The sequence below is a fragment of the Arvicola amphibius genome, chromosome 13 (genome assembly GCF_903992535.2).
Source record: "Arvicola amphibius chromosome 13, mArvAmp1.2, whole genome shotgun sequence".
NCBI classification, from domain to species: domain Eukaryota; kingdom Metazoa; phylum Chordata; class Mammalia; order Rodentia; family Cricetidae; genus Arvicola; species Arvicola amphibius.
Genome location: NC_052059.1, coordinates 72,724,835 through 72,737,910, shown reverse-complemented (window position 1 = coordinate 72,737,910; position 13,076 = coordinate 72,724,835). Strand labels below are relative to the sequence as shown.

Here is a 13,076-nt window from a genome sequence, read left to right as displayed (position 1 = left end):
GGGCATGGTGATGCAGCCTTTAATCCCAGCATACAGGAGGCAGAGACAGGTGGATCTCTCTGAGTTCCAGGGCTACATAGAGAAACAAACAAAAACAAAAAAGAAAGAAAGAAAACGTCAGGCAAAGTGACTCACGCTTATAATCTCAGGGATGAGAGACAGGAGGATCTCTGGAGCTTGCTGATGAGCCACACTAGCCTAATTAGTAGTCCCAAGCTAATGACTCCTTCTTGACACTGCTCACAAACACAGGAGTGCACATACACAAACAGATGTGATTGCTACTAAACTCTAATTTGGACACCACAAGGGGCATCCTTAGCTCTAGTCTGAAAGTTAGATGCTTTAGCAATCTGCAGGAAACCTGTCAAGATCACCTTGGACACTCTGGCTATTCTTGAATGGTCTTGATAACGACCACTAAAATTCTGTTTAGTATATACTCTGAAGGGCCAAAGGTTTCCATACTGCAACTTATTAGAAAAGAGTTTAATCTGCACGTCTCGTACCAACGCAGTTTCTTCTTAGATTCTTTTTGATTCACTTTTCTGTCGAAAGTGTTTGTATTTCATAATTACAAGAAATGACCAAGAGTGGTTACCACAGCAGAGAGAAAAAGTTGAGCTTGTTTTGGTAAAATGTCTGGATACCCAGAAGGAAGTGAGGCAGGGAATCAAGACAGCAAGGGTCCCCACCAATTGTTTAGGCCATTGCAGGTTCACAATGAGGATAATTAAAAGACAGACAACTACAACAAAGGCATCAGTAAACCTCACGCTTGAATTCATACACATTTAAAGAAACTACTTTCTAATAGGAAGGATAGTAGGAGCAGTACTATTAAAAGTACTTTTTAAAGAAAATATCATCACAAGCCTCTAAAAAACAGTCATCTTTTAAAATTATGTAGATGCCTTATTGTAGAATTCTGAGTTAACTCTCTGGCCCATTTTGGATGTAGAAGGTGCAGAGCCTTAACCAGTGTGCATACAGGGAACACTGAGGCAGCTTCTCACGAGTATTGGTGCTTGCTTCTCTTCAGTCTTGGGACTGTTCCACAGACTTAAAGAGACCAGGTTGCAAAGTTCATTCATATATATTGTACATTCCTCTCATTTTTCCTTCTTCTTTGGGGGTGGTGGTAAGGGGATGTGGAGGGATAGAGAATGGGAAGAGTCTCACCACATAGTCTAAGCTGACCACAAGCTCATGAGCCTCCTGCCTTAGCCTTCTGAGTGTTAATATTAGAGGCATGTATCACTACGCTGGGCAGATAGCCTTCTATGCAGCATTTCATGAACATTAAAGAAAAGCAGATCCAATAAAAGTCACTCATCTGCAGAGCCTTTGGATAATTACCATCTGTTTGTGTAACCATTTTGTTAGATCAAACCTAAGGAAAAGTTGAACACCTGGCAAACATCTTCAAAAACAGGTCTCTTTTAATTTATTTGAGTTTTAATTTGTATCAACGGCAGCTTCTGAGCAGAAGAATTTGAAGAAGAGCTCTACAGAAAGGAAAAGACAAGCACTGGTCTAAGGATCGTAGTATGCAAGGTCTTCTCCAGGCTGACTGCCAAAGACAGGTAGGTTTCCTAATGGTTAAACCTACAGCATGGACCATGAGAGGCAATGGTGTTAAACCAGTCATCTATAGCTTGATCATCAATGGCCAGAGTTGTTTTATTTTTAAATTACATTTACTTGTTGTATGTGCATGCACACATGCCACAGTGCACGCGAACAACTCTGGAAGCCAGTTCTCTCCCACCACGTGGGTCCTGGCCATTCCTCACTGGCCCATCTCAGCACCCCACAAACACCAATGCTCTAACTCACTGGGTATTGTTGACCACCGAGGGAAGGAAATGAGTCAGAGAGACTGAGGCTGTAAATGCTACATCACAGAGATCCTCATGTTGACACCACTTAGAAGGAGGGACAAGCTTATGGAGAGTAAAGACGCTAAGCAGTCTACAAGGTGGCAATGAAATGTCTGTCACACAGACACAGTCAGCACAGCACATGGCTGGGGTCCTTTACACACTTCCTAGGCCCCGACTTGTTTTGTTTTGTTTGTTTTTGTCTTTTCAAATGAGCTCTAAACAAAAAGCTGAGGTTTTCAGAAACATGAGCCACTTATTCAAATTATCGTCATAAAAAAGCCCTGTTTGAAGAACTGGGCTCCACTAAAAACATTCGAGAAAGAAAATAAAGGTCATGCTGGCTCGTGTTTTACCTTAGAGAAGTATCCAACCAGATGACAGCCTTTTTCATCATTTTTTGTAAGGACATAAAAAAGGAATGGCTCGACATCATAATACAATGTTTTGTGGTCCAGGAAGAGCTTGGCTAACAAGCAAAGGTTTTGGCAATAAATTTTGCTCATATTCCCATCAACCTAGCAAAAGAAAAACAGACAACATTATTTAACATAAAAATACCACTAGAATATAAATTTGTTTCTTCTGTATATAATTTTAAAAAGTATATGATTTTATTTCTGAATCCTAAACTATAATATTAAAATACTCCATCAAACAAAGACAGCATTAAACAGAATAGAGCTATTACTTGGGAAAAAAAATCAGAATTCCACATTTCTTCTTGTTAAGGTAAATTCAAGACAGCTAAAGTCTCTTTAAGCTTGTTCAAGAAACAGCAATGTTAGCAAAAAAGTCATTTCCACTTGAAATTTGTTGAGTTAAAATTTGTCAGGCATGTTCTCTTAGTTTTAAAGTGGAGCCAAATAAATCTGAATTAAAGAAACAAATAAATTTTTTATCATGTATGTTAAACTTCTGTTATTTTCAAATAAAAATCAAATAAATGAAGTGCATTACTCCGATCCTTCATAAGTGTGGCTTTAACAGCAGAGGCCTCCATTTTGGTTTTATCCCAACTATCATTTTAAAAATAATTGGAGAAGATAAAATCCCTGTGTTGGGAATACTTAGAGAGAGAGTGAGATGAATTTCAAGCTATAGTAAGTACCATGACTACAGTCTACTTCTCCTCAAAATAAAGGACTCAAGCTGTGGCACTGACGGCTCCCGACAGGAGCTAGGCACAGACACCAATTTCTTTGATCAAATGCAGTGAGTTGCTGAAACAGAGGGCCAACTAGACCCCACACTCTTCTTAGGGGAGATGGGTCTTTGCTAACCTGAGCTCTTTAACAATGAACTTGACCATTCTCAAGTCTCCTGTGGACCATACAGGTTCTCATAATGCACAAATTATTTTTAGATTTCATATAACTATTTCCCTTGGACAGAACCTCAGTCCCACACATAGCAACATAATCAAATATAGGCACAGGCACTGAGAATACAATCCTCTCTTTAATTAAAGGAAGTTTTGATGTGTTTGTGAGTATGGTCCTTTTGGAAATGGTGCTGTATTATATACATAAAAGATGGATGTGTGCACCTGTGTACCAGAAACAGAAATGAAAACTCTGAAACAAACTCTGATCAACTATGAAAATTAAAAAAGGAACAGATACAGAAAAGAGTCACAAAATCCCCAGTAATCTGTGATAAACTTACTTGTTTTTAAGTCACAGAAAATAGCTAATAGATTTTTCCTATAACTGATACATTCAATCATGATGCTAGGACAGAACTTTAGGACTCATTCCACACCCTTAGTGCCTAAATAAAGCACAAACCACTTTCATCCCTATGCTGTCCAAACACATGCCTAACAAGACAGATTACCGTGCCCCAAGAAGACTTCCTGATATATTAGAGCTTCCACCACGGGCTTACTTAGGCTGACTTATGTAATAATTACTTAAGGCAAACAATGCATTTTGCCGACTGGGGAAAAAAAAAGAAAAGTCATTTCAATATTCTTTTGGTTAGAAGAAAGGCACCTAAGACATCAGGTAAGGAGTAAGGAAGGGAGAGTAAAGCTGGCTCTGCTCAAAGGCTCCGTAAGACCAGGTCTGCACCTCGCCTCGTTGGGGCTGGTGAAGTGGCACCCTAAAGTCTACTCCATTTTCCCTTGCATCAGGGAACTCACTAGGAACAATTCCCCACACTTCTCAGGGATATGTGGCTATGACTGAAGGCATTTTGGTTGTAACAAATGGATGGAGTGGGGGCACCACTGCAGCTTGGGGGTAGATGGTGGGATGTTGCTGAACACTCTACAGTGCACACTACAGTCCCTATAACATGTATTATTCAGTTTGAAATGTCAGTAGGACTCAGGCTGAGAAGCCTATGCTTAGCCTTTAATGAGAACTAATAGGGCAACTTTAGACACAATTCCTTTTGCCCTTCAAACTTGCTAGAAAGTGCAGGGAGGGGCTTTAAAAAAATTATGTACCACAGTCAGAGTTTCCTGACCTGTATTGTGGAAAACAAATGAACAAACACACACTCCCAAAACTTGTGAACTTAAACATATCCAAGAGGGCTCTTAGTTCACGGCTGAGAAACACTGCAGGCCAGAGGAAACAGCAACTGCAGAGCAGAACCATGCACTGCAGCATGAGCATTCTGAGAAGAGATCCCTAAAGTACACCGGCCTTGAGAAAAAGAAGACGTCACGTCTGCTCTAGAAGGCAGGCTTGATCTGAGAACCTGAAAGGGAAAACAGCGCACACACCAGGATGGGCCACAGAGAGGACAATGAAGCAGGGCGACAGACGCGTGCAAGTCGAGTGAAGAGACTAGAGACAGAACCGAGACGCCCTGTGAACAGACAGCAGCAAGGAAAGAAAGCTCGCTGTCCTCAACACATGACTGACTCAGCTAAACTAGATCCCTGAGACAGACAATAGAAGCCTGGTTAAATGATGAAAAAAAAAGCGAAGACTTTCTCTGCTAAGACAATTCTAAAAACACAAAATGTCTTCAAGAAACCTACAATGACAGACATGTGACCACGAGGGATTCCTGTGAACAGCGGAGTTCTCTAGGGGTGGGGAGAAGCCACACGTCTGCTGGGATCTCACCAAATGGGTTTATCTGCCCTGGCAAGGCCTGGAAGGAAACACAGGTGTCTGTGTACTAAGTAGGCATGCACAGCTGCTCAGTTCCCTGCAAGAATGAGCACTTGCCAGACACTGGCAGGAGCTGCTAAACAAAGCTAATTTCTCCTGCCAAAGAATGTGGAATTTACAAAAAGCCAAGGATATCATAAATTTACTGGTGAATATATTTGTTGTAGACTGGATTGGGAAAAGACAAAAAAGTCAATGTGATAAGGCAGGAATTCTTCATCAATCCAAATGATGGCTTAATGTAGTTAAATATTCCAAAACATGGAGCTATTTTAAAGATTGGTGTGAATTTCAAAGCCAAGACTGAATACACACAAACCACCTAAGTAAACGATCAATAATTAGGAATATTAGAGTTCAAAAAGATGATGCTTTTGTTTACATATGCTTACCTCAAATACTGAAAGGTCTTTCCTTCGGTAAATTTCATTCGCAGGAGGATGAAACCATCCACACTTTTTGGAGTGTCTTAGCAAAATATTTTTACTCTTCATATATTTAAGACAGAATTCACACAGGTAAAGCTTTGGTAATCTGTTAAAAAAAAATCAAAGAATCCATCAGGATGATTATACTGTTCAAGGGAGAAAAGCTAAACATCAGCTTTCTCTAAGACATCAAATGGCTATAAATCTTTTGAAGCTGTTTCAGAAACAGGAGAGAAGCCGGATGTGCTGGTAGACACCATTAACAGTTAACACCAGCGGTAGGAAGTCAGAGGCGGAAGGAGATCTCTATGAGCGTGAGGTCAGCCTGAGCTCTGCAGTAAGACCCTGACTCTAAAGAAAAAAAAGGGAGGAGGTGGGGGAATCCAACAATAAAGAAATATAAAAACCTTAAAATATATTTAACAAAATGTGTAATGTGTTCTACTACTTTGTGATCAATCATCTATCTACTTAGAACATTCCTTTGGAAAGAAGAATTTTTTTCATACCTGGAGCCAACAACCTAAAAAAATTAAATCAAATCAGTAATTTGGAATGCCATCCTTTAGGGTGACCAAGGATATTTTTGAAACATAGATTTAAAGTAATATTTCTACTAGTGTTAACGTATAGTGTTGTATCTATAACAATATATATTTTTTTCTTTTCAAGACAGGGTTTCTCTGTGGAACCCCTTATCTGTCCTGGAACTAGCTCTTGTAGACCACACTGGCCTCAAACTCAAAGAGATGTGCCTGCCTCTGCCTCCCGAGTGCTGGGATTAAAGGCGTGCGCTACCACTGCCTGGCTTTATAACAATCTTTTATTTATAAAGTAAGCTTACTACTTTTAAATTCATCTGGATACCTATGAGGCAGAGGTCCTAAAATGTGGCTTTTGGGTGAGAAAGCTGAAGTTTATCACATATGTGTGTAGGTGTATACACACATATGTATAATAAAATCGATCACATATGGTCTAAAGTAGTCAATGCAGGGCTGACAGTCAAAAGATCACATTTGTTTTCTGCCAATTCCACTGTTGTTTTAATGTTTAAATTAGAAAGTGTTGTGGGGTTTTTTATTTTTATGTCTGTACAGTATTATATTCTTTAACCTGGTTATCTGCACTCAATGATACAAACCACACATTTTTTAAAGATTTATTTATTTATTTATTTTATATGCAGTGTTCTGTCTGCATGTATGCCTGAACGCCAGAAGAGGGCACCAGATCTCACTATAGATGATTGTGAGCCACAATGTAATTGCTGGGAATTGAACTCAGGTTCTTTGGAAGAGCAGTCAGTGCTCTTACCCTCTGTGCCATCTCTCCAGCCCAATCCATGCATTCGTTAACCTTCTGAAACTAATGGTACTATTTAAACAGCAGCAACAAAGGGCGGTGTGCTCACTTACACATTATAGACATTTACACACATTGAGGTTCATGTGCAGTATCAAGTGGCTTGTGACACTATATGTGCATTAGGTGGACAAAGTTCCCACTCTGTAGATTCTCTATTGACCTCGCCACCACTTCATTAAATCTCAGCTGAGCTGGATCTCCACTGAGAATTATGATTTTCTTTTTCTTATTTTTTTTAAGATTTATTTATTTATTATGTATACAGTGTTCTGCCTGCATGTATGTCTGCAGGCCAGACAGAAGGCACCAGATCTCATTATTGATGGTTGTGAGCCACCATGTGGTTACTGGGAATTGAACTCAGGACCTGTGGGAGAGCAGCCAGTGCTCTTAACCATCTCTCCAGCCCTGAAACAATTTTTTTTTTTTTGGTGTTTTCGAGACAAGGTTTCTCTGTAGCTTTGGAGCCTGTCCTGGAGCTAGTTCTTGTAGACCAGGCTAGCCTTGAACTCACAAAGATCCACCTGCCTCTGCCTCCTGAGGGCTGGGATTAAAGGTGTGCGCCACCACTGCCCAGATTTTCTTTTTTATTAAACTATTTTTGAGACATAATTTTACTTGGTAATCTAGGCTGGTGAGGGTGAAAAACTGAGATTCTACTAATGTCATGTACCTTGATGTGGGTAAAAAAAAAAAAAAAAAAAAAAAAAGAAATGTTGGGTAATATGATCACAAAGATACTCTTAGTTAATCTTAGGTCAAAAAAAAAAAACAGAGAAAGTCTGATGGCATTATTTTCTCTTATTTTTTAATAAGATGGTCAGAAATGGCTTTAAGTGATTTGGGGAAGGGTCTCCTAAAGCTTTCTGCCACCCACTACTTCCTCCTATTTTTCTATTATGCTAAATTTCTGAGGAAAAAAACCTTGAAAATAAAATATGAGAAATTAGAAATAAAATTTACATCCGAAACTAGAAGAAAGCAAGTGGAGAAGGAAGTCTAAGAAATGCCTTAAAATGGCTTCTGGTTTTTCCTGATTTGGTTTCATAAACAAAACAAACAACAGCATTTGTCCTAAAACCAAACATGGAGAGCATGGCCTAGAAATTCAAAGAGAAATTTTAACACCCGTGGCTCCTAATGGTGAAGGAATACGCACAAATAGTACAAAAACAAGTCAGCAAAAGTAAGCACATGGCAAACACTTTTAAGTGACGACCAAAATTAATGTTTGCTATATTTATTCATTATTTTTTAGAGACAAGGCCAAAGATGACCTTCATCTTCTGATCTTCCTGCCTGCACCTCCCAAGTGCTGGAGTCACAGGGGTGCACCCCACACTCTGTTTTATGTGGGACTAGGTGATGGAACCCGGGCCTCAGGCATACTAGGCAGGCAATCTACCCGCTGAGGGACATCCTCAGTTCTTAGGTGACTCTCCAAATCATTTCCCTGCTTTAGAATCCAGTGGCTTCCTTCGTTTTACTTGGCCTCCAGGCTTGGTCCATACCTTGCATATTCCTGTGGGTAAGGCGAGGAGTACCAGGTTTGGATTTCATATTTTCCAAACTCTATTACTGAAGGGTACCGACCACAGTCTTCCACTCCACTTTCATACTCTATTTTCTGATAAACAACAACAAAAATCATAGTAAAATACAGGTACCAAGAAGAGAGTGTATTTCATTTACATTATTTTTTCTTTTTCATTTCAGGCTACCCAATCGTATCATTGATCTTAATTATTAATTAATTAAGTAGGCATGCAAAATAATACCCTAACAGACACACCAAAAACAGGTAATAAATATGATGCAAGTATATCCCCAAATCTATACAACTGGGTATAACAACGGACTGCAATGCATCCAAACCTACATTACAAGATGGCGCAGCTACCGCTACGGAGATTCACAGTTCGCTGCTCCTAAAGGAAGTACCTGTGAGTTCCCTTCTATGTCATGTGAAGTGGTGTGCCTGTTATTTCCTCTCCTTTCACAGTCACTACTGTGGTAGCTCAGTGTCTAGCCTAACACCTGATGTACAAAAAGAAGTATTTCTTGAACAAAAATACCCTAGTTTTGGGGCTGGTGAGATGGCATGACAGGTAAGGCATTGCCGCCAGGACTGAAAAGCTGAATATGATTTCTGGAACCCACATGAAGGGAGAAAGAGAATTAATTCCTGTAAACCGTCCTCTGACCTCTACACCTGCACCACCGGCACTAGTATGTGCCTCCCCCACAAAGAGATTAATGTAATTTTAAAAACAAGCATTTTCATGTTGTAAAGAAAGGGCTTTAGAGTTAGCATTGTCTTTCAGGTAGTGACTACTGTCCTTTATGTAGGAATGCACCCACTCCACAGACAAAGAACAGTAACAAAGAGGGAAATCTGCCATTTGCTTTAGCTGAAGAAGAACAAACACAAAGGTCTGTCAAGGGCAGGATAAGGAATAAAATTACGTACTTGTTCTTCAGATCAAAACTAAAAGTCTTCAGGCTGACAGGATGCTGCTAAAAACAAAGCTAGAAGCCCTCTGTGGGCAGCATGATCTCCTTAAAGGGAAGAGGCAGGGTAGGGACCCACCAATAATGGTCACACCTGCCTGTCTACTGACAGTAAAAAAAAAAAAATCGCAATTACTTGTAAATATGTCTTTGAGAAGTCTATAGCCTTACTTCTCCATGTCGCCTGATAGTAACCGAAGTCAAGCCGACGTTAAGAGGAACCATTCAGAGAAATTACTAGACAGTAAAAAATAAAGATGACTTCAATAACAAAACACAACATTTCACTCATCAATGCCAAAAAGTTAAAAACTGGCACATTTTCATATGGCTGGCCACTTGCGTCAGAAGTACCAGTGAATCAGAAGCAATGTGCTTTTTAGTTACAAATTGAAATTGTTATGTTACAGTGTGAGCAAAAAATTATCAAAAACTATTAGAACTTTTTAAAAGCTACATCTTGTTCTTTATTTTGTGTTGAGTGTGTGTGAGTGTGCACACATATGCTGTGTTTCTGTGGAGGTCGGAGAGGACAACTTTCGGTGGCTGGCTCTCTCTTCCCACCACAGGTTTTGAGGATTGAATCAGGTTGCCAGGCTTGCAGAGCCAAGTGCTTTTGCCCACTGAGTCATCTTTTTGGTTACTGTTATTATTTTTAAAGATTGTATCTCTCTATGTAATCCTACTTGTCCTGGAACTTGTTTTGTAAACCAGGCTGGCATAGAACTCACAGAGATCTGTCTGCTTCTGCCTTCCAAATGCTGGGATTAAAGGTGTATGCTACCATGCCCAGCTGATTATTATTATATCTGTATAACTAGTACTACTCTGGTCTACTTTGTGAGAACAGTTGAGTCTTTTTCCTATTCTGAAAGAATAGATAATTCTACAGTAAAAAACGACAGACATAAACATTAAAGAACCACAAAGGATACTGAGGAAATACTCGATAGCCTCAAAGTAACGGCTAGAAGCTTTACAGCTCCGGTTACTGCTCCGTGTGATCTAGGCCTTACCTCCCAAGACAGTTCCTGGGCCTGCTTAAAGACGTCCAGATCCTCGTCAGTCACAACGTCCTTGTTTCCGATCACATTTACATCTGTACTTTCTTGTTTGATGCTTATTTTAAGTTCAGTATCTGTCATTTAAAACCAGCAGAAAGTGTATTCACTGATTTGAAGCATGGATGACTAGCGTATATCACCAAAATGGTACCAAATAAGCAGTGGGCAACCAGGGATTTTTTTCCACTGAGCGGAATAATCTTGTACAGTTAAGTATGGCTCACAGATTCAACAGTAATTCTTTCCCTACTACAACTAAATTTTCAATTGTACATATATCACTGCCATCTTTTTATAACAAATACAAGGGAAAGTAAGAACAATAAAAAGCAAAACATATTTTTCAACCAAGATTATAAGTTATGTCTAGTTATAGCATTCCTGTCATTAGTTTTGAGTCCATAATATATACCAATTTTTCCAAACGACATCTTTTGGCTTTTTGTTGTATAAAGGATAACAAATGTAATGGGCCAATTTGTTCAATTTAATTTTGAAATTGGTCTCCTCCCTAAAGTGGATGGATACAACACACAAACACACTCAACCCAATGCACACTTCACAGAATCACAGATCAGGCTCTGCTGAGACGGAAGCAGGATGAACTTTGTCGTGAGAAAGCAATGGAGCATAGAGAGAGGCAGAGCTGAAACACCTGGCTGGAAGCGCTGCCAGCATCCGCAAAGGTGGTACTGGCTACAGAGGCAGGACGGGATAGAACATGGCAGAAGCATGACAGTGGCTATTCATGCGGACTACAAAGCCAGAAGCATCGTTATGAAAGCATCTGGGGCGAGGGGTGCCTAGTGCCACTACGAATGGAAATAAATAACACAAGGCCGGAGAGTATTAGTTGGAAGAACATTTTGGAGGTTTAGTCGGCATTAGAAAAAGGTCAAAGTCTCACTGCATGTGTGTGAAAGTGGAGAGAACAGAAACAGCTAGAGCCTATGTCACGGACAGGAGTTGATTTCTTGGTTCTCTTGGGGTTGGGGGAAGGGCGGGGCGCAGGTTTGGCTGGAGCTTCCACCTTTTGCTTACCATCATCCTGATCAGGGTTAATCCTTCCGTCTGCCAAGTTCCCCTTCCCTGATGACGGGGTCCCCATCTGAGGGGTCACTTTATATTTTAATCTGCCTAGCATCCTGTGCTTTTTAAGAAAAGTTGTTCGCTTGAAGTAAGCAATGGCTTTAAAAATATGTCCTCTAGTCATCCCCCAGCTAGAGGAGGAGCAAGAGAGAAACCTGCTCCTAACGTCTCTTTTTCCAAAGAAATGGGCTTTAGCTTTTGCCGTGGAAGAGAATTCAGTTTTACGACGCATGCGTTTGGGTGCTGTATAACTCGGGTGTCCCTTTTGTCGAGACTGCCCCTGAGTGGTATAGATATGAGAAAGTCCATCAAAGAGAGCCTTCAGCTGGCTGTTGTTAGTGGCACTGCTGAAGGAGGGCTCACTGGACTGGCTGGAGGAACTGTGGGAGGAGGTAGAAGAGGCGGAAGTGCTGGACTTTTGTGAACTGGGGCTCTGACCAGAGATGGGGGTTGGGGGCGGAAGTGAAGAAGGTGGAGGTTTTAACTGTTGTGTGGTACCTGTAGCCAACACATGAGAAGTGCATGACTGTTTCTGAGAGACCTTTTTCCTTGGACGATAGTGCTTTGCAAAGTCTATTATTTCACCTCGTGATCTGCGACCATCAGGTGATGGTGTAAAAAACTTAGTAAGGCCATCAATGAGCCCTTTGGTTTTCTTGTTAACTTTAAGTGTAGAGGCAGAAATGTAGGTGGAGGTGGTGGTGATTTTGGTGGTGGCACCAGGCCGAGTGGGGTCTGTAACAGCCAATCTGCTGCTTGAGTCCTTCCCAGACGCAGCATGACCAGATGGAGGTGTGGTACAGACTTTAGTCTTTTGACCCCTACCAGGTGACCCCCTTCCTGTGAATGCATTCATGGATCCTTCATCACTGGTTACAGACCTAGGCAAAAATTTAGAGAATAGTATCAGCAATGAAATAATAGAATTATAAAGGTATCTAATAACAAATCTATAGAAACTAGATGCATAGTCAATGTACTTGAACTTAAAATTAATTGCAACCTTAAGAATGGGTTTTATGTGTGTGCCACCACCTATGTGTTTTCTGGCTGGAAAAAAAATAACAGAACCTACTTCATGTAATGATTCCCCAGGGCCCATTCAACAGGTACTAGGAGAATCCATGTGGACCCCAGCACAGTACACGGAAGAAAAATATTGTAGATACTTAAAAAAAAAACCCGATGCTTTCATTATAATTAGACAAAATAAGTCATCCCCCGTGTTGTTACAAGTAATTAGATTTCCTGGAATGTCCTTGAAGAAGTCTTGGAGAAAGTAGGTCAGATGTGTGATGCAGAGTAAAAGAATATCTTTATTTTTAGTTAGAAGCAAGTTTTCACTTAGCCTGGAAACTTACAGAAGTAGAATTTGGGTGTGTTTATAAATTTGTACTAAAAAGTAAAAAATAAAAGGTATCCTCTTCTAGCAGATTATGCTTAGGATAATAAAACAGCCAATAATACTCTCCTAGGAGAGAAGACAACCACAGCATAAAACAGTGCTGGAAAAGGACAATCGCAAAAAAGAGAAGGAAAAAATAACTGAAGAAACGATTAAAGAGAAGCTGCAGCAGGTCAGACATGACATGGGGTCT

General features: G+C 40.2%; 1 protein-coding gene across 11 annotated transcripts in view; it reads right to left on the bottom strand.

The window, feature by feature from the left end:
• Nucleotides 1-13,076, bottom strand: part of Kat6b (lysine acetyltransferase 6B) — a 192,543-nt gene that overhangs the window by 37,500 nt on the left and 141,967 nt on the right. For 7 of the 11 annotated variants that reach the window (XM_038309751.1, XM_038309754.1, XM_038309757.1 and 4 more), the window contains 5 exons: nt 11,431-12,359; nt 10,341-10,462; nt 8,325-8,440; nt 5,410-5,551; nt 2,240-2,401 (listed from right to left, as the gene is read on the bottom strand). In XM_038309751.1, coding sequence (XP_038165679.1) covers nt 2,240-2,401; nt 5,410-5,551; nt 8,325-8,440; nt 10,341-10,462; nt 11,431-12,359 — 1,471 coding nt within the window. The remainder of the gene's footprint in view (nt 1-2,239; nt 2,402-5,409; nt 5,552-8,324; nt 8,441-10,340; nt 10,463-11,430; nt 12,360-13,076) is intronic. The other 4 variants (XM_038309760.1, XM_038309761.1, XM_038309759.1 and 1 more) reach the window with 4 other exon arrangements.